This window comes from Eptatretus burgeri, chromosome 10 (genome assembly GCF_056783735.1).
Source record: "Eptatretus burgeri isolate ZD-2024b chromosome 10, Ebu_testis_v1, whole genome shotgun sequence".
Classification (NCBI taxonomy): Eukaryota; Metazoa; Chordata; class Myxini; order Myxiniformes; family Myxinidae; genus Eptatretus; species Eptatretus burgeri.
The window spans coordinates 39,117,257-39,138,664 of NC_140970.1; the positions used below are offsets into that span (position 1 = coordinate 39,117,257).

Sequence of the window (21,408 nt, forward strand, 5' to 3'; positions counted from 1 at the left end):
ATGGACGGATTCGGATGAAACTTGGTGGATAAGTTAGGTAGGCTTTAAAAACAGGTCCATTCGATTTTGGTTCAGGTCTGAATCCAGATCCAGCCTATCAGTGGGACACAAATTGAAAACTTTTCAGTCTGGCAGAGGTATGCGCTGTACTTAGTGCCGTTGTAGTTTATTGATGTCATTTGCTGTTACTGATCATGTTACTACAAGATGACAAGCAATTAGAGTTAAATAAACAATGTCATCTCTTTAATAGTACCCGGCTGTCACTGACAGCACAGCTTGGCCATAAACTCATCAATTTTCAAATCATGACTGTTTATTCGAGGTTCTACCACGGAGCGTTGTGATTGGTTGTCTAACTTAGCCCACCACCTCCTCTCATTCCGTTTGGGGGATGTGATTCCACTCTTGATAAAGGAGAGCAGAGGCACTGTTTTCTGTTTTGTTAACCCAAAACGTTGAGCAATTTAATAAACTGCAGGTTAGAGCCCTGATTTATGGATTATTGTGATAAACAGGGTGTCTATAACATCATTGTGCAACTTTGAAATTTATAACTTTTGATGTACACATGATATAAACAAACCATGAATGGCACACAGTATGAAAGCATAATAATTCATCAAGTTTTGTTAATATTAATGTTGTTGTTATTGCTGAAGTTAAATCCACAATTCCCTTGGATTCCTTGACGAGTTGACATTTTCTGATAAGGCAACTTATACATCAGTGGTAAAGACAACCACCATAATTACCGCATTTGGTTCCCGATCTACGACGATTAAATCTTTCACATATCACCACCTTGTACCAGAAAGACTAGTTTCCCTGCCATTGTTTTGAATGAGTGATGGTTCTTGAATGATATCTTCCCAGACAAGTGGATCGGTAGATGTGGACCAATTGCTTTGTCCATCTCGTTCACCTTACCTCTATGGGCATGTAAAGCTGTTGTTCACTCATCAAAACCACATTCTTTGGATGAACTTGGAGCTACGATCAAAAATGTAATTCGAGAAATTACTGAGCAGCAACTTGAGAATGTTTTCAACAAGTTTGAAAATCGGATTGTACAATATATTATGAAAGACAGGACCGGGCGTAGTGACGTGCGCCTGTAATCCGGCTACTCGGAGGCTTGGGTTGGAGGATCACTTGAGGACGGGAGCTCTGCGCTGGGCCGCGCTATGAGAGGGTGTAGGGCAGCGCGGAATCATGGCGAAACCCAATCCTTATCCCTGTGTCGTAAGAGGCGATCAGGGTTGCGTCAGGAAGGGCATCCGGCGTAAAACCTATGCCAAATCAGAATGCGGATCATAACGGATGATCCGCTGTGGCGACCCCTAACGGGAGCATCCGAAAGACGAACAACACACAACAACAGGAGCTAGGTATAGAATAAAGGGATTAGTCAGGCAGGTAGAGTTACAATAGAAATGGGCTGAAGCCAGCCATCCTTCCTGCTGCCGCAAGCATGCTCCTGCTCCCAACGACAGCTCCCATCAGCTTGCCTTGTCCCTGCAAGACCATGACACCCATCAGCCTGCCTGCGCAAGCCCTTGTACCTGCCAGCCAGCCTGTGCCCCCTGTTGCCACCCTATATTTTGATGAATGTGTCTTTAACAGTGTGACCACTCCTCGGCTTTTTTCACAAGATCTTGGCTATTCGTTGTTCACCTTGGCGTCTTGGTATTCTATAGGTTTTCTTGGCGTATAGGTTTTCTATTATCAACGCTTTTCCGAAACCTTGTGAATTCTTGGCTTTATCATTGGCTCCCCTTGGCATTTATGAAAATGAGGAGTGGTCACACTGGTCTTTAATGCCAAAGAAGACTCCACATGGGCCATTGTTTAGATCTTTGTTGTGTGCTGTTAGGTCCTTGAGGCCACTAGGAGACGAGTTGTGTCGAGGCCAAGGGCCCCAATGAACCAGCCTTGGGGTCAGTTCACTGGTTTCTCCGCAGGGTGGTGCTACTGGGGAGAGAGGAACAATGGACCACAAGGACTTCATAAAGTCTTTCATGAGAGAATAGAGAAGAAGCAGGTATCCTTCCTGGCATACTCACCCCTCCGAACCATACTTCTATATTATTCAAATGAATTCCTGGAGGGAATTGCACAGTAAGACCATGTGTAAGAATAGTGGATTGACAAATTGAACTAGGAATGGGCTTTTTGAATATTGTATACTGGTGTAGACTAGGATGGGGAGTTGTTTCTGTGATAAATGAATATGGACCCCAATTCTGACTCCCCCTCTGGATGCAGACTCAGGAGAGAGGTGGGGGTAGTGTTGTGGAAACGACTTCGAGGGGCCAATAATGTATTGCTTAGAATAGTTATTTCCTTTCGTGCAAGAGTGAGCGAAAATTAACTGTAATAGGTATGTGCGTCTAATCATGGAGAAAGCCTGTCAGCTCACCCCTAGATGTTTGTTTCTGAAACCGTTTCTCCCTTAATTCCCTTTCCAATGTCTTTTTCTCTGTAAATCTGTTTTTTTATGTCCATTTGGGAGATAGTGGCCCTGCGGACCGACCAGGGCACAGATTCGGAAGGGTGACAGGCTGAGTCAACCCCCTGGTGTTAATTCAGCGGAAAACAGGGCTTGAACTCAGAACCCTGGGATCCCAAACCACCACCCTAACCACTAAGCCAACACCAGAATTATAAGAAATATTTGGGATGGACTGAAAAGATTTGGAGTGGGGCTTGAGTGGTGCCTGAAGCACCAATGGGCGCAGGGCGGGCCGGCATTGTTGACGTCACAGGAAGGGCCATCGTCTGACGTTAGAAAGGAGCGAGTGAATATTGTAAATAAGCTCGTTGGTCTGGGGTTCAATTGGAGTGGGCATGCCATGGGAGACCTCCTGTGGAAGTGGAGCATATTCCTCCCACCTGCCCCATCGATTCCTCCTCCACCCAAAAGCTACTACTGCAGCTCAAGCCAGTTCTCCCGCTAACTTGCAGAACCATGGTCCCTGCCTACTTCTGGTTGTTTCATGCTCTGTGTTGACCTGTGGTGCCCGCATGAACTGCAATTGGTATCCCGTGTCCTATCAAAATCTCTCTGGTCCTTCTCCTGTATTGTGTCTGTGGCTTTAAGACAGGTAGTTGAAATCTGTCATCCATACAAAACCTCGGGGTGCATTTATAACTGACTGTAAATAGAACCAGCAACTCTACCTAACATTGGGTTGATGCAAACTCGAACTCTGATGCCCCTCACCCGAACTAGGGCAACTGAAGAGTGCCAGGCACATAGGGCTGTGCTCAGTAAAGACCGATGGTTGTAAAAAAAAAACAACGCATCCTTACGACATATAGTCCAATGGGGACAGTTGGAAATGGCAGTCTGACAATTCGGTGCCAAATTCAGGGCATGGAGGTCGACGCCATGGTACACACTGGGGCAAGCGATATGATGGTAAGCCCCACAGTCTTTAATCAGAGCAGAGATGGCTGGAAAGGAGTGAGCCATTTAAAAGACTACAGACTGCAGTTGACTATCGGAGTGACTACGCAAATTATAGGGCATGACCCTCTGACCCTGAAATTGGGCAAAACAATAATGTTCACCTTATCTGGGTGGCAGAGGTATGGGACCTGTGTTTGCTAGGTCTAGATTTGTTGACTGACAGGGGTTCCCAGATCAATTCCAGCAAGGGTGTGTTGTGTACGGAGACCGAGGAGCAGCCATTGGACATGCAGGGCTAGAAGTGCCAAACTCGGTGACCATCCCTCTGAGCGCCAAGACCGTGGTCTTGTCACAATGGTAAGCTGACCCAGCATGGAGATAGATCCTTTCAGTCTGGTAGAGCTGCTAACGGGAGAACATGTGCCAGAAATCCTCATGGGTTGCCCCATTTGAACATGAACGCGCCAATGGTGGCCGTCCAATAATTGGACACTGCTACAGAGGCATGCACTATCAGGTGGGGTGTAAAGTAGCGAGCTGCACCCCTGATTACAGAAGTCGCAAGGGTGGGGAATTACAATATCAAGCCAAGCCGGTCCGGACTGGAGTCTCAAGTCAAGGAATTATGGCCAGAAAAAGTGAGAGATGTTCCTGGAGAGCAATAAATAACTGAATAAATAACAGTGGGGAGCCTTGCACAATTTAAATTTGAGCAATTTGGACATCTTCTCCTTATCCTCTGTGGATACCGAATGTACGGGCCCCGTGAAACACCAAATTGACACGTGTGAACAGCCCGGCCTATTTGCCAGCCAGCCCGAAGCCTTCCTTTAGCCAAGAGGGAGGAGGCTGACGAGCAGGTGAAAATTATGAGAGATGTCGGAGTCATCGAGCCCTCGGTAAGGCTTTGGCTGTCACAGGTTTTGTTGGTTGAAAAAAAGGAGGGATCCACACGGTTTGGCATGGATAATTAATCACCGACTAAACAACGGGTCACTCAAAGACTCCTATGCCATGCCCCGGATTGATGATACCCTCAATGCCATTTCAGGCTCTCATTGGTTTTCCACATTGGATCTAAAAAAGTGGGTATTGGCAAGTGGAAATGGATCCATCAGGAAAGGAGAAAACAGCATTTTCTACAGGTAATTTTTGGTCTCCTTTGATATCACCTCATTATTCACATCGATACCCACACAACTGGAAACTGAAACCTTATGCTGGTACATTGACAAAGACACAAAGCTAACAGAGAACACCAAACTAGGCTCAGCAAAAATCATGTTTCTAGTGAGGTCAGATCAGGTATGGGGGCATGCTCTGGAGCAGTGCGTCGCTGCATCCACTTACCGCGAGAACTCTAGGGGCCTCCGTCTGGCAATCCCCAAGTCAGATGCCTGACCCATCTCCTTGAGATACCGATTATCCTGCTGCGATCACGAGGCATGTGGTCAGCCCGTTGGCCTCCTCCACTCACGATGCTCCCTCACTGAGATAATCTTGTTAGCAAGATCGGCATCAGGAAAACGAGCCACATGTCCATACAGCCACAGCTGATGCTCATGGAAGATACCGGTAACAAATCTCATCTGAGTCTCTCGCAGCAACCGCTCGTTGGACACAAAGTCTGACCGGCAATAGCCAAAGATTCTCCGAAGAGACCTGGTACCAAAGGAGTTAATCCTCCATCTCAGATCCCTGGTCAGAGTCCCAAGTCTCACATCCATAGAGCAAGACTGGAAGCATCAAGGACCTAAAGACTCGGACTTTCATCCTCCTGCATAGGCACTGAGAGTGCCACACCCCATGATCCACTGAATCCATGACTCCCATGGCCTGGCCCAGACGTCCATTGACTTCTGGCTCACAGTCAGAGGAGACATGAATATCACTGCCAAAGGAAGTGAATCTCTTTGTGACCCCAAAATCCTCACCATAAACATATACAGACAGGATAACAGCATCCAAGATGTCATTGAAAGCCTGGGTCTTAGTTTTGACCCAGGAAGCCCATAATCTCAGCTGCGGGGGTCTAACTCCTCATTCAGCGCATTGAGGTCTCCCAAAATGATATCCAGAGTCTATGCAAAGGTGACTGCATCATCTGCGAAATCAAGGTCAGAGATCTTGACATTCCAAAACGATGCACCGCAGCTTGATCTCTCCAACATCCTCCCAAGAATCCAGTCCACACAAGCGCTGAAAAGTGTGGGGGCCAGTACACACCCTTGACAAACTTAATTAAGAACTGGAAATAAGTCGGAGATGGTATCACTAAATCTCTCAGCAATCTCAGTACCAGAGTACAGTTCAGACATCAGATTGATCAGTTTTGCTGTCACCCCACGATGACCAAGAATCCGCCAAAGGGCATCTCGATTCACTGATTCAAACTTTGCAGAGATCAACATATGCTGCAAGCAGCCCCTGCCATAATGATCATCTGCGTTCGGTGAGGACCCAAAAAGCAAGGATACGATCAATCATCAACCTCTTTGGTGTAAAGCCTAACTGCTCTGGGTGCTGGTGCTGAAGCAAATGGTGGCATACCCCAACAAGAATTATCCGAGCAAAGACCTTGCCCGGCTCTGAGAGCAGCGTCACCCCTCGGTAATTGTTGCAGTCCTGGCGATCACCCTTCCCTTTCCAGAAAGCGACAACAAGGCCCCTCTTCCAGTCATTTGGAATTCTGCCTGTGTTCCAAATAGAGCACAGAATTGTGTGCAACAACACGAGTGCAGCATTTCCACCAGTCTTGAGAAATTCAGCATAGATGCCACAGAACCCTGGAGCTTTACCCCCATTTCACCGCAACCTCTGTGTTTCCACAAATGAAGGTGGATCACAGTTGATTTGAGGGTCAGCAATAGGAATAGTAACACCCCTAACATCCAACTCAACAGCTGGTGGGTCAGCCTGGTACAGCTGCTCAAAGTAACCAGCCCAGTAGGCCTTCACTTTGGACTCCTATATCAAGAGTCCACCACCCTCCGCTCTTACTGTAGTACACCAAGGGACAGGCTTGGAGCAATGCAATGCATGAATTCTCCTGTAAGCAGGATGAGAAACACTTGACCACAGGTGTGCTTTACCCCCTCACAACACTCTTCGGCCTCTTTATCGCATATCGGCCTCTTTCTCCACCCTCACTCCCTCAGGGCATGTACAGTTTTATGCCTCAACTCCCTGAACAGCTCAGCTCTGCCATTAAGCCTGGCCCTGCGACTCTGGTCAACGATATCCAGTGTCCGTTGAGAGACAAAATTCTTCTTCGCCCTTCGGTGAGTTCCAAGACACCCACCAGCAACATCAAGGATGGTGGTCTTGAAGGCACTCCACAACTCCTCAGGATTCCCCGAAGCATCCAGACCCCCAAAATCCCCACTCAGCCTGTTCGCAAACTCCTCAGATACCCTCTCATCCTTGAGCTTGCCAACTTCCAGGCTAGTTTGAGATGGTATCATTCTCCCTGAGTTACGTTGCAACTTCAGAGTTGCTACAACAAGCCTGTGGTCAGTATTGAGGAACTGAACACTACAGTAGACCCTGCAGATCTGAATAATCCTCCAGCGATCATCAACAAGCACATGGTTATTCTTCTTTACCACATCATAGCATTGGAATACCATGTCCAGCAATGAGCCTGTGGGTGCTGAAACCATGAACCAGCCACCCGAAGTCCACGACATCTTGCAAACTCAAGGAACTTACCGCGATTCTGGTTCATAGTTCCAGACCCATGGGGACCAACACGTGTCTCATAACCTCCCCTATCAGTGCCAATCGATGCATTGAAATCCCCCAAGACTAGAAGTGTATCCCCCAAGAGTGTATACTGAAATCCCCCAAGACTAGATTTGCCAATCGATGCAAATCCTACCACCAACCTCCTGGAAAAAGTAACCCAACTGCAGGAGGACATCTGCAGACACAGTTGGGCACCAGATATGGATGGCCGTTGGCTGACAGGGAGCTCCTCCGCCCTTTGACAGGTTTTGTTTTTAATCCTGATGGGTGTCCATATCATACAACCTCCTCACCAGGAAACCTAGTGGGGTCGACGGTTTAGTCGTGGACAACCCGACCATGAAACAAGTTTGTACAGGTTTACATGGTACCTTAAGCAAGTCACGGATCTAATGTGGTCTGACCTGACAATATCTTGTGCAATCTTTCATGAGCCTGTGCATGAACTCAACATCATCTTTGATGGGACATTGCATCATCAACAACAGGGGACACCATTGGGATCACCAATCTCTGACCTCATAGCAGAACTCATCCATCCACTATAACCCTTGCCTTTGCAAATGCTGCCCTAATTGAAGAGCACATGCCCCAGCTATGGCAATGGTACGTAGATGACACATTAAGGCCAACCAATTGGAAAACTTCCACACCCACCTGAGTCTGATGCCTCCAAAGCCCCAATTCACTTGCAAGGTTGAAAAAAAGGGTGCATTGGTATTTTTAGATATCTTACTCTCCAGAAAACCTGACGTCCAAATTGGCTCCACAGTGTACCTCAAGTCCACACACAGGGACAAGACACTCGAGCACAACAGCAGCCACCCTTTGTTTCACAAGATGAGCTGTGCGAAAGCACGACCAGATCATTCTAAGTCCCATTGTGGTAGTTGTTCAGAATGGCGCACGAAAATCCACAGAATCACTCAATCAATTGCTGCTTGCCATCCATTGTCCCTGACAATCCATCAAGAAATGCCATAGAAAAATAAAACCATGGCAGGACCTTACAATAAAGACCACAAAGACAGTCATAGTCCCTGATATTAGAACAGCTTCAAAACATGTAAATACGAGGCACGTATTTACACGCAACAATCAAGAATTTACAGAAACTATGCAGTGTCACAAAGAAAACAATTATTCCTTCGCATGAAAAAGCTCCTTAAACAATCTTACTTACTTTAGGACATAAGACAGGCACACCATAATCATCTGGAAAACGTAGAGAGGAAGAACAATAAGATAGAGACAGTAGGAGGCTAAGGTGCGGCCTCTCACTCACCTTACACAAACAGGGGGGCTTGTATTGATCCCAAAGTGGAGGGAAGAGAAGGGAAGGAAAGGGAGGTGGTGGTGTGTGATTGCTACATATAAGGAGAGGTGCAGCATATGTGGCATAAGCTTAGAGGGAAAGGTGTGAGATGTGAGTCAGTGCATCGCCAAGCTGGACAGAGGTCAATATTTTATGGCTCTTTTGAAACATTGATAGCTCTTTGTGCATCTCAAGTAGTTGGATTAGGGGTTCTTAGAGAAAGAAAAAATAAAAGATCATGGAAGTCAGTGTGCAGCTACTGCTGTGCACCAGGGACCTTTTGGCGTCATCCGTTCTCGGGCCTTGCCCCATGGTCATCTTGGTCAGCGCAGCTTATCTCGGGCCAGCACAGCTTGTTTCAGCAGACAGTCTCTCGGCTTACTTCACAAATGGGTTCCCAGCGCACACACCAGCAGCAACGAACAGCTCTGGTTGCTCGCCTTTGATTCCTCCCGGGCCAGGTGTGGCCTCGAGGGAGCAAAGTTCATGCGAGCACTCTCTGACCCCACACAGGTGTGGCTCCAGGGAGCAAGGGTTGCCACACACTATAAGACCCTGCATGGGGCATCCTCATTGGCTCACACTCACCAGCTTTCCAAGGAGGTCGACTGCAGTGGCATTGCAGCAGAGAGTTTCTCGAATGGCGCTGCAGCGACGGTTATTTCCAACACTGGGGTTGTCTGACATGATTGTAATGAGTGTGCTACGTGGCTTGTTGCATTGCATACGTAATTCGTGCTGCGTGGGGTGGATAGAAAGGGGGGGGGGATTTGTGTGTTTGAGGACGGAAGGGATGGAAATGGACTTAAATGAAGTAAGGTTCTTTAACCAGTATGAGGTTTGAGAGGCAAAGGGCAAAGGCTTTTTACAGAAGAATGGGGAATATAGGTTTGGGAGAGAAAGGGTGAAGAATTGGGATGGGGAGAAGTATGGGTGGATTGGTGGATGAAAATATGGAAATCACACAGAGGGAAAGAGTCTGCTAAACCCACAACAACGCATCTTTCCCTGTTACGATGGGATGGGACCTGACTAAGCACTCTCACAAATAAAATATCTAACTCAAGGTTTCTTACGTGTTGGCTGCAACTCCCCGGGGTCCTGTTATCCATAACCGGAGTATTGGTGCTGCCAAGCATTTTCCGTGCAAGAGTTATAGTAGGTGGTGTGCCATTGCCTTCCAAACAGTAGTTCGGGAAGGAATTTGGAATTTGACAATGGTGCAGGTGATATAATAGTTCGCCTACTCTTTATCTTTTTAACGGGACTTTAACGTCCATCAACTAATGCCTGTCGGTGGACAGGATGCCCAGTTTAACGTCCATCCGAGGGATGGCACACACATTGATGTCTCGCTTTGTATGCAATATACTAGGATGACATTTTATTGTTGGATCGAGATTCGAACCGAGGCTAGACAGCTGAGAGGCGAGGGCATATACACTGCAAGTAATTAATGTAACTAGAGAAAGCATATGTATAGAATATAATCCCATACACTGTGTTGATTTGTCTGTTTGCGAATGGCCTTCTAATTTATGTGATGTATTTCTAAGGTCATATGTGAGCCTTGGGTAACTATAATTGAATAAATAAAAACTAACAAACAAATTTACCTATTAGTGGACTATGATCAATTACTGCATTCTTAACCTATTCACAATGGTTGTGTGAGCTCCACATACTTCACATTAACTCAAGCTGCAACCCCTTTCTTCCAAAATGAGCAAAATCACTTTACATGAGTTTGTATAATCTTTAAATGTATCCGTTTCTTTCCTCCGATTTTCGTGATTGTGACGTGAAACAAATTGCATTTCGTAAGTCATGTTATTGATTTGAGTGATCCTCAGTTGTTTATCATCTGTTTTAGATAAGTTTTCTGAAGTCGCAATAAATTGCATGTTTGCAAAATAATTTTCAAAATAATAAATTACTCTCAGTCCATGTTATTATTTTTGTTAAAATTTATCTCTGTCTATCTTTCTTTTGGACCTCTCTTTTCTCAATTATATTTATTTATTTATATTTATTTAGGATGTTTTAAAAAAATATATTTACCTTTTGAGGATGGTGAAAGTTATCATATATTTGCGATTATAATGTATATAATGCTGATTTTTAAGAAAAAATTATCATGAATGTACTTGCACTCGACAGGAAAAATATGATGGTGCTGCAATCATGAAAATGGGGCGACATAGGAAAAGCGGTGGGGGGCGAGCAAAAGCTCAACTGCAGCCTGTGAATCGACACTTCACGCCACCAACGCCCGATGACCTGGTGTACCTGAGCCAGAGTCCTGATTACTGTAGCCAGAACGAGTCTCAGGGTGTGCTTGGGACAAGTGGCCGCATCTGCAATCGCACATCAGAGGGAACAGGTGGCTGTGAACTCATGTGCTGTGGCCGTGGCTACGATCATTCCATAGGTGTGTCATAGTGAGGTTTGTGGAGGAATAAGTCAGTAAAAGTGAACTGTATGGTTAGATTTAGCTCAAAATATCTAGAAATGCACCAGTTGTTTATCCAGTGGTAATGTATAAATTGTTAAAATCACATTGCCTTTGACCAACTGCTCATATTTGAGAAAAGTGTTGACTAAAATATCACGGTCATAAAATACAATTAAGTTTGATGGAGATGGAGCAATACATTTTAACATTTAGCTCATCACAAATCTCATTTTATTGTCAGAGCATATTGTAGTTTATATCAATGTTTGTAATTGTCAAGGATAGTATGATAAAACAAGTCTAAGTGAAGTATGTTGCAGTTTAGATATCAATTATTTGTTTGTCGATCCTTGACGGTGACAAGATGGCTGATAGGTACACGCACTCACCTCTAAGCTGTCTAGCCTGAGTTCAAATCCTGACCGAGCAATAAACTGTCATCTCGGTGTTTCACAGGCAGGGTGTGTACTGTCCCTCGGATGGATGTTAAACTGTGCATACCATCTGCCGGCATTAATTGGTGGATGTTAAAGATCCCACGGTGTCCTTTGCGAAGAGTAGGCGAGCAATCGCTGGCACTCTGAACAAATTCGAAATTCCTGCTCTGCTGCTGGGAAGGCAATGGCAAACCACCCAATATAACCCTTGCCAGAAACTGCTTCGGCAGAACCAATACTCTGTAACACAAAGTATGGTACATCTGTCCGGAAATATTTAACCATTCTTCAAGCAATGAGACCCAGGTATTAAATGTCTGAGAAGATTAATGCAAAAGCCTAATGTGTACTGTGATGAGTCTGAAAGACAGTCAGTGCTTTTATGTTTATTCTTCTACAGTGACTGTTGTGGAGCGGTGCAGCTGCAAGTTTCATTGGTGTTGTTACGTGAAGTGCAGAACGTGTTCAAGTCTGGAGGACCGCTATGTGTGCAAATAGCGAGTGTGGAATTCATTTGCACAAGAAGCCCTTTTTCACGTCAAAGAATTTACAGACTGCTTCAAGCAGATCACAAGCGAGAGAGGGCAGAGTGAATTAAGTTTATCTTGGAATTGTACTGAAATCAGGTCATAAAATCATGTTTTATTCAATTTCTCTTCCACTGGACCACAATCCTTGGACCATGGTGTATTAGACATTCTATGCACGAGGGAAGTTCAAAAAGTTCCACAAAAGAGATACTCACAGTCATAGTCTAACAAACAGCAACTTTTATAAACTTTCCTATTTCTAAGTGTACATAATTCGAAGAAACTTTTCTTTAGTATGCATAATTATAATTACGTTTACTCAAGAAAAGTTATAGAAAAAACTAGAATTACGTATACTTATTGATGGAAAAATGGAAAAGTTGGTGTTTCTTGGACGATTGGGAGTGCAGAGTATATTGTTCCTTTAACTTTTTCAATGCCCTATGTATGTATGAAGCTCTCAATTTGACAACAGTCCTTGCAATAAGTTTCTATTGGCAACATTTCCTCCTATATGATGCAGAAAATCCCATCAAGATGAACAGTCTCTGAAACAAACTTCTATATATATATATATATATATATATATATATATATATATATATATATATATATATATATATATATATACACACAGAAGTTTGTCTGAAAGACTTCCTCTAAAAGGGATTCTCTACTGTGCAAAAAACTTAGAACTGTATACTCTAAAACAAGACTGATCCCCATTCTTGATACATACAGAAATTTTTTTTTATGGAAAATCTAATTCCAGTTGAGGCACTCGTAGGAAGGGAGACATTATAGCATCGGAATCCAATGATATATAAATATAATATATACATATATATAATATAATATGGCCTATCATGCATATACATATGAGAGCTGTGATGTTAGCATCACACGGTGTTCCTTTCAGATTGGTTTAGACACTCCAAAAGTGACCCATGCTGCAGTAATGTGATCTACCATGTTGTGACCAGTACCAAGAGAAACCTTGGTTGCAGGATAAGTGCATGTGTTTAAAGCTGGAGTTCAGTCAGTAAGAATATATTTTTGGTGTCGTTGGGTTTAACTGCACCTGCATCTAATATTCTCGGCGAGAGATTTGGCACAGGGATGGAATTTCTGAGAAACAGCATCGATTTTACACAAAATCTTGAAAGGGGAGTCCCTTGTTACCTTCATGTGCATGTGTGCATTAAAATATGCATCTCCTGAAAGAACAAAAAGCATTGGGTGAGAGAGGGCCATTAAATGGGAAAGCTATAAATGAAGGCATTACTGATTCTTGTCGAAGGTTTGACGTTGGTTATGCTAAATGATGGCCAAAGAACGCACTATGCATTGTCTCTTTTTTTTTTCAAGTGACTATTTATTCATTTTTAAATTTTGATAAAATAGCTATAATGAAGCATTCTGTATAAAGTGCAAAGTTCTCTTATTTTTCAAAGAAAAATTACGTTCCTGTATATGACTAACAGTGTGGGATTTCAAAACAACTTTTGAAAAAAGTAACCCTTATATGTTTCCTCGCTTGGCACTTTCTGCATTATTGTTTGTGTTTCGCTGTTAACAAATGAAATGTTTGAACAAAGTGGCCCATTACTGGGAAATCGCACGTCAAATGGTGGATGGCATGTTATACAATATGACTAGTCTTGCAGTGCATCATGAATTGAACATCAGTATTTCCCATTAGTATCATATACGTTGCTTAACCAATACATGTTGTGGCATACAAATTATCGAATGTCAATATATGCCTGACCAACCCATAATGTGACTCCTGTCTTGTGCACAAGAAAAGGTGATGAAATCTGTGCTTACAAAGTTACCTGCATGGTGTGAGCTTCATTTGCTTAAGGAAGGTGTTGTGGTTAGAATTGTTCAGAAACATAAGAAAAACACGAATATTGGTGCTGCGTCGGCATAGCTTTGCAATAAGCGGCTCGCTTTCCTTCCAAAAGGGCATCAAACTGTCTTTCCAATTTTCACTCAACTGTGGATTTAAAAGCTGTATTTTACAAGTGCATCACAGGCTTTTGGGTTGAAATAGAGAGAGGAATACTAATCTACCTTATAGTCAAGATTAGTGATGGTCTGCATTGGCTGACAATCTTAACGATAGGTTTTATCAACTGAAAGTCAAAAGTGCTATAATAGCTGCTGTCAGACGCAGATTAAAGCTGGTGTTAAAGGTGTTCGCCCTTCTTCGGAGCAAGAGACTTTACCTTAGCCAAATACTGTATGTACTTTTTCTAGTAAACCAAGAAAATGTGATGTTTCAGTTAAAAGCGATTCTTCAGCTCGGTAAATGTATAAATATGAGTTAAATAAACAGATGTAAATATTTGTGTTCGACTAAATTGCCATTTATTTTTTCTGAGCTACCTTTTTATGGTGATTTTAGTGTCAAGAAAATGATATGGAAAAATGAGGAAGTGGATGCATGTACAAAATAAGATAATGTGTAATGCTGCTAACATAATGCTTCTCTTCTCGTTCTCACTCTCTCCATCTCCCCCATCCCCTTCTTTCCCCCTTGCAAGCTATCTCTGTCTCCCCCCCCCACTATCTCTGTCTCCCTCCCCCCTTGCTCTGTCTGCCTCCCCTCCCCTCTATCTTTGTCCCCCCCATTATCTGTCTCCCTCCCCCTCGCTCTGTCTGCCTCCCCTCCCCCTCTCTCTCTCCTGCCTCTCTCTCTCCCCCCCACCCCCACCCCAAGTGGTAGTCGGAGGAGGAAGTTGGCCAGAGTGCTGGTGATAACGCACCCACTTTTCCCCAAAAAAACCATTGAGTTTTTAAAATCCACCACCTATAATGTGAGCAGATGAGTCCCCAAAGTTAACATGCATATAAAGGATGACAAACTTTGAGCTGCAAGTCCTTGCCTGTGAAGTATCAATCTGACAGTTTATAGTCACATCAGGAATCAAACCTCCACTAGACAATTCAAAGGTAATTGTGCTGCATCTGTACCATCCTGACAGATATTATCCGAGCAAACAATAATTAGAGGATTAACTGATGGGATAGTCTGAAGCTGATGCGCATTTGGAAGGTGGGCAATCCAGAAGCAACGCAGCCAGATGGGTATGACAATTCTACATCGCAACTGCATTTTCATTTGTGGAACCCATGGGAGTAGAGACCCTTGTGGCCCATCATTGTTGAACCTTAGGAGGTAGAGACTTTGGTGGGGGTGGTTGAGGGAGGGTTTGGTTGGATATAAATTACTGGCACCAAAAGGAAGAGCTGACTGTTGGTCCTGCTAACTCTCTCTAACCATATGACTCATTGGTGCTCTCCGACTCAAGCATACTCCTTTGTCGCTCGAGCTGTTGGCTCTCTCTGTCTATCTCCCTCTCTCTTGCTCTCTCTCTCATGCACACACACACACATACTAACTTTCTCTGGCTCTGACTATCTGATCCTCTGGCATTCTGGCTCCAGCTGTCTAGCTCTCACTTTTGCAGTGGTTCAGACAAGACAGGGCCATGTGTGTTTTCCTTCTCCATGTTTTGTTCCAGATCCACCTCCCTACCCCACAGCTGTTCTGCACAAGCTATCTGCTCTCCCCCTCTGGACTGCCCTGTGTGTGTGTGTGTGTGTGTGTGTGTGTGTGTGTGTGTGTGTGTGTGTGTGTGTGTGTGTGTGTGTGTGTGTGTGTGTGTGTGTGTGTGTGTGTGTGTGTGTGGTGCCTCAGGGGAAGGTAGGTTGTTGTCTTGTGTTGTCTCAGGATTTGTGTTTATACTGTATCTTGTACAATAAATTATTTATACATGTTTTAATGACCAGCTTGCCTCTTGTTGCCACCATTTTATCGTGCAAAAGATCGGGTTTTGGAGGATCCTTGGAGTGTTATATTTATTGTCATACTGTTTTCTAACCGGCATGGTAATAGGCCCCATTGGATCACAGGCCAGCGGCAACCACTCGACACTGGCTTGTGAGAAAGTTATAGTTTGGCCATCTTTGATGGCTCGGCAGCTTCAACATGAACAGTAACCACATCGCCGTGGTCGCGTCCTGTCGGGACAACAGAACTTTGATTAAGTTTCATAAAAAAAATTTTTTGTTGTTACAGAGCCAGACTTCCATGTAATTAGGTCTTTCTTCCTTTTGCCTCAAAGTTTGATGGCAGAAAGTGGAACAGACGATTTATTTTTCCTTATTTCCTAACCTCAAAATGTCTGGTTGGAGTTCGTTTGGGATGCAATTATAATTTTTTATTTGACATTTTTAGAAAATGCAACACTTAATGTTTCTACTTGGGAAAGGCAGTCAATCAATTCTCCACAAACTACATATAAACATATATATATATACATATATATATATATATATATATATATATATATATATATATATATATATATATATATATATATATATATATTTTTGCGATTTCGTGCCCGCCGGCGTGCGGACGGCCACGTGACTCGAATCGCGGCACGTCGCCCACCGGATGGACAATTCAGTCGTGACCCTCTCGGACCAACGCCGGGAGTTAGTCACGGGTGGGGGTTTAACCTCACCACAATCGTGCCAATTGCCCACCGACAGAATAGGGTCGCTCGCCAAATTCGATCTACCTAAGTACCTGCGCGAATGGTTGACCGGGTGATCGCACCACGCCACAGGCCGACTCCGGACACGAACCGCTTAAGCGGTCCGTTCCGTGCTACAGTGATAACCGAGTGGTGTTATCGTCGGCCTCGACGGTTCCGATTAATTATCGGGCGTATTAAGCCCACTACGAACCCTTTACGTGAAGCAGGATGGAGGGTCAATAAAAAGAAAAGACGAAGCGAAATGGGAAAAACAGTTCACACAATGCACATTTATTACGCGACACATGGAAAGCACACATACACAGCCAAACAGTCAAAATGCACATATAGCAGTTAAAACAAAAGAAACAATGACACAGAGTTACTACCGAATACGCGTACACACGCAACACTTATACAGTTCTACTTTACAGATGGCGCCAACACACATTTACTCAAAAGCAAAGGAAAGAAGCCACCCTCATAGACAAGGGGGCAGACGGGTCTGTAGGGCAATATGCGCGCGTGACCTGAAGGAGCGGCCAGGCCCGCGAGACCGGGGGGGGGTCCTACCCGCGTCCTCGTGATGTGTTGGCGGACGAGCCACAGATGTGGCCGCGTGGCTGTGCCCCGACTCCGTGCTCCTTGGCTGGTTTCGTTGGCACGATGTTTGGAGTGGGGTGGGAACGGGACCCCTTTTTGCACTATCTCAGCGTGGGGGAACGGGGGAATTGTTGATGCCCTGGGGGAGGAGAATGGCTGGCTGGCTTGGGTCCCGCGACGAGCGATCTCACACCGCGACCTCGTCGCCGACCGCGTCCTTCTCGCCTCGGACCCGAGCTCCTTGGCCTCTTTCCGCAACTCTCCTCAGCCAACTGCAGAACCCAACTCGATGCCACACTGATGACTTCGCCTCACTCTGCCCTGCTGACACACACTGCCAAGATTCACCTTGCGCTCACCGTTTTATAGGCCGGCAGGAGAAAACAATATGCAAATATCCGGATCAGGATGACCTCGGGGGCGGAGCCACGCTCGCCAATTGGAAGGAGGAAAAGTGGGCGTGAACCCCCCCTGATCCTAGAATTTGCATATATCGATTTCACACAGACGCGCCTGGAGTCAGGGGCAAGCCGCTCCGCGCTTGCTAAATGGACGGATCAGAAGTGGGCGTGTAGCGTTCTTGATCCGAATTCTCCCTCGGAAAGGCCGCTATTTGCACTAGCGGCTCGGTGCATATCGCTGAACGAGCCCAAGACAGCCCGACGCTCAGTGTTCACAGGTGGTGCGGGAATGGCCGTAGAAGGAGAGAGGTGAGGGTGGTGGAGGGTTTATCGGTGGTGGTTTGATGGTTATGGTGCCCTTTGGGAATGACGGTGATGCGATGTTTGCGGGATTGAGTTGTGAAGGTAAAGGTCGTGGCTGTTGGCGTTGTTGTTGTTGTCTGAGGGTTGGAGCGTGGTTGTAGTTGGTGACGATGGCTGGCGTGGTGGTTAAGGTGGTTGTTGTGTGATGGCGGTTGAGACGTGGTTGGTTGAAAATAAAGATAGAACAGAAAAACGGCTATCTCAAAGCGTCGCAGCCCGAATGAATCACATAAATTCCCTCTAGACAACGGATTTGGGGCTAACTACACATGTACTTAGAGATATCTCACCTACGGGCCCTTCATGGTATAATGCGAATTTCCACAGCCGTAACTATATATATATATATATATATATATATATATATATATATATATATATATATATATATATACATACATACTGTATATATGTATGTATATACGAGTATATATATATATATATATATATATATATATATATATATATTTATTTATTGTGAGCCACGTTGTTTGTCTGTGCGTTCATCTGTCTCCCATTTACGGCGGCCGCTTCCTGTGCTGTGTTTGAAAATCTGCTGATCAGATATTTTGCATTTTCATTTCATGGTTTTTGATGCTATTTCATCAGTCACTTTATTGTCCCTTCCAGTAATGTTTAAAATCAACATGAACAACTGGATTAAAGTGGATTACTAGAGATCTTTCTGAAGTAATACACAATTTAAAATAGCTATATTTTGCCCTCTTTTTAGACAAATCCAACCTCCGCCGCCCGATGTTGCACCACCATTTTGTAGTGGGCGGTATAAGTAGCTCAGAACACAAAGAGTGCAACACAATTAACCTTTTTAAAATCCATAAATAATTTAAACTGATAGATTAGAATTGGCGTTCTCTGACAATTGGCGCTCTCTGACTCAAAAATTAATATAAGCTTTTCCTGTCACTTGGGGATGGGTTCTTCTGCTTTCTTTTCACATCCCTTGGGGACGAGTGCTTCTGCTAGCACTGTACATTAAATTATGAGAGGAATATTCTCAATATAATGTTTTTGACACCACAGCTATCTGTCATAATAGTTATGAGAAATTATCAATGGTATTGTCTGCTCATTGTGTTGTTTCATAAATGGCTTTGTATCATCCAAAAGTTACATTACCTCTCAGATGTTTTTTCACTTTTTAATATAATAACGTAAAATTAGTTTATTCTTCAAATGGATACATTAAGAACTCCCCAAGCAATGTGCTTTTAAAATATTTCTTTACTCTACACCAATCTAAGAGTAACTACCTCCTCCACAATATTCATTGTGATTAAATGAAGCATTGGTACTTGTAAGTATCAAGAGTACAATTTTGACATGTTAAGTGTTCGAATAGACTTAAGGAAATGAATGAAGCATGAAGTTCTTTAAGAGGCAGTACTGCAGCTTTACATCTTTCCGCAAATTATAAGTTTCAAGTTCGCCGCACAATGGTATGTAGCCATTGTGATGCTCAGATTTTAAATGGTCACTACCTGACAGTTTATAGTTGGTGATAGGTCTGGTGAACAGCTGTGAAGCGGGCGGAAAGGAAGATGCACAAATTGCTCGTAATGATTGAAACTTCATACCAAGTAAACTAGTTTCACTTTAAATGCAATGCGACATCTCCGCCTAATGGAATCCAGTGTGTTCGCTGAGACTTCAAACGACCCTACTGCGGTCACTTTATACATCAAACATGTACAGCTCAAGGCATGTTTACATTGTCCTTGAATGGCTAAAAATTCCTGCCAAGTGGGTCTCTAGCGAGTATTTATATGTGCTAAAAACCCTCGAGTCGCCACTCCAGGTCAGTGACCACAGATGCAACATAGAGTTGATAATTGCAATGCAGCACTCATTTCCCTGAATTTGATATTAAAAATAGATGTGTGTAGCTAAGTGTAGAAACTTGGAGAAGCAAGATCAATTGATGATCCAGTGTGTTATTAAATTGATTATGCAAACGAGAAAGTTGCATCAAACTCAATGACTTTAGATCATTCAAGAATTGTTAACATACAATGGTCTATTTTTTAGTTGGGCTGCATGGGATGGAACAGTACAGGTATCAATGCATGCATCAGCTTCTCAATAATCACAACCCAGTGGAGTTAAATAGTTTTGTAATCATCATGCAATGCAGTATGTATGGGATCCGCTATGCAATGCACAGAAACGAACTACAGTTGGAGGTTGTTCAGGGTTCAGTGACAATCCTGACATGAGCCCTTGGAAGAAGAGAACAACAAAACATCACAACTTCTTACTCAAAATGTTATCGTCAAAAAAGAGAAGGGGATACTTTGAATCCTGTGAGTACTCTGGTCCACCTTCTGAAACCTGCTGAAGGAGATTATAGTGAAAGGAAGGAGCTGATGAACGTCTTTGCATGGAATATACCGGATATTATTACTATTGCCTCCCCTGAGGGAGAAGGAAATGGCAAGAATTTAGCCAAAACGCTGGTACACAAGAGCCGACAGATACTTATTTCAAAAGCTATCCTGGGATGAGTTAACGTCCACAGGCGATCACTAGCAGACAAGACGACCAACTGCATGTCTCATCCAAAAGGACAGCACTCTCTGTGAGGCATGGTGTTCAAAGCAGCAGAATGATGCTGGTTTTTAGATCCTCTTCCATCAGGACTCGGACAGAGATAAGACAACTCAAAGGAGTGTGCCAGTCTATTTTGTAATGAGTGATCATCAGTAATCTTGTGGGGTTTTTTTTCGTGTGCAGCACAAGGTTGCAGGGTAGCATCATTAGCTGAGTGTGTGGCTGTGCCGCGGATGCAATGCCATCTGTGGGTGAGGGCTGCAATTTTTTCAGGGTGCTGGCAAAAATCGCCTACTCTTCACAAAGGACATCCTGGGATCTTTAACGTCCACCAACTCATGCCAGCAGATGAGACGTCTAGTTCAACATCCATTCGAGGGACAGCACACACATTTATATCTGGGCCGAAATTCGAACCTGGGATAGAGAGTTGAGTGGGTTTTCAGACCTTTCGACCAGACAGCTCAATGCCATGTGAGGCATTCTCACAATGCAATCATGCTAGATGGGGCAGCAAACTATGGTTGTACTGTTTTAACATCAAATTCTGATGACATGATTTTCTGAAATATTGGCCACACACATGTAAGCTGTTGTGAAGCGGTGAAGCCGCTTCGATATTTGGATATGTCCTACCTTCCATCCATCCGTCCATCAAAAATGAAGAAGAACCTAACCCACTGCGTTTAATTCTACAGGGATCTAAAGTGTAATTCTAAAGGGTTCAAAAGGATTCCAAAGGGTAATTGTCATGAGTTACTAAGGGTAATTATAATGGGTTATAAATAGTAATTCGAATGGGTTCTAAAGGGCAGTTCTAATGGGTAATTATAAATGGTTCTAAATTTTATTCTAAATGGTTCTAATGGGTAGTTCTTGTGTAATTCTAAAGGGTTCTAAAATAAAATTCTAAGGGGTTCTAAAGGGTAATTCTCGTGTAATTCTAATGAGTTCTAAATGGTAATTTTAATGGGTGCTAAAGGGCAATTCTAATGGGTTCTAAAGGGCAATTCTC

General features: G+C 43.9%; 1 protein-coding gene across 1 annotated transcript in view; it reads left to right on the forward strand.

The window, feature by feature from the left end:
* LOC147018365 (protein Wnt-5b-like) overlaps nt 1-12,493 on the forward strand; it is a 49,756-nt gene extending 37,263 nt beyond the window's left edge. The window contains exons 6-7 of the mRNA XM_085897945.1: nt 10,638-10,908; nt 11,770-12,493. Of these exons, the coding sequence (XP_085754071.1) occupies nt 10,638-10,908; nt 11,770-11,867 (369 nt within the window). The 3' untranslated portion in view covers nt 11,868-12,493. The remainder of the gene's footprint in view (nt 1-10,637; nt 10,909-11,769) is intronic.
* Nucleotides 12,494-21,408: the final 8,915 nt, after the last annotated feature.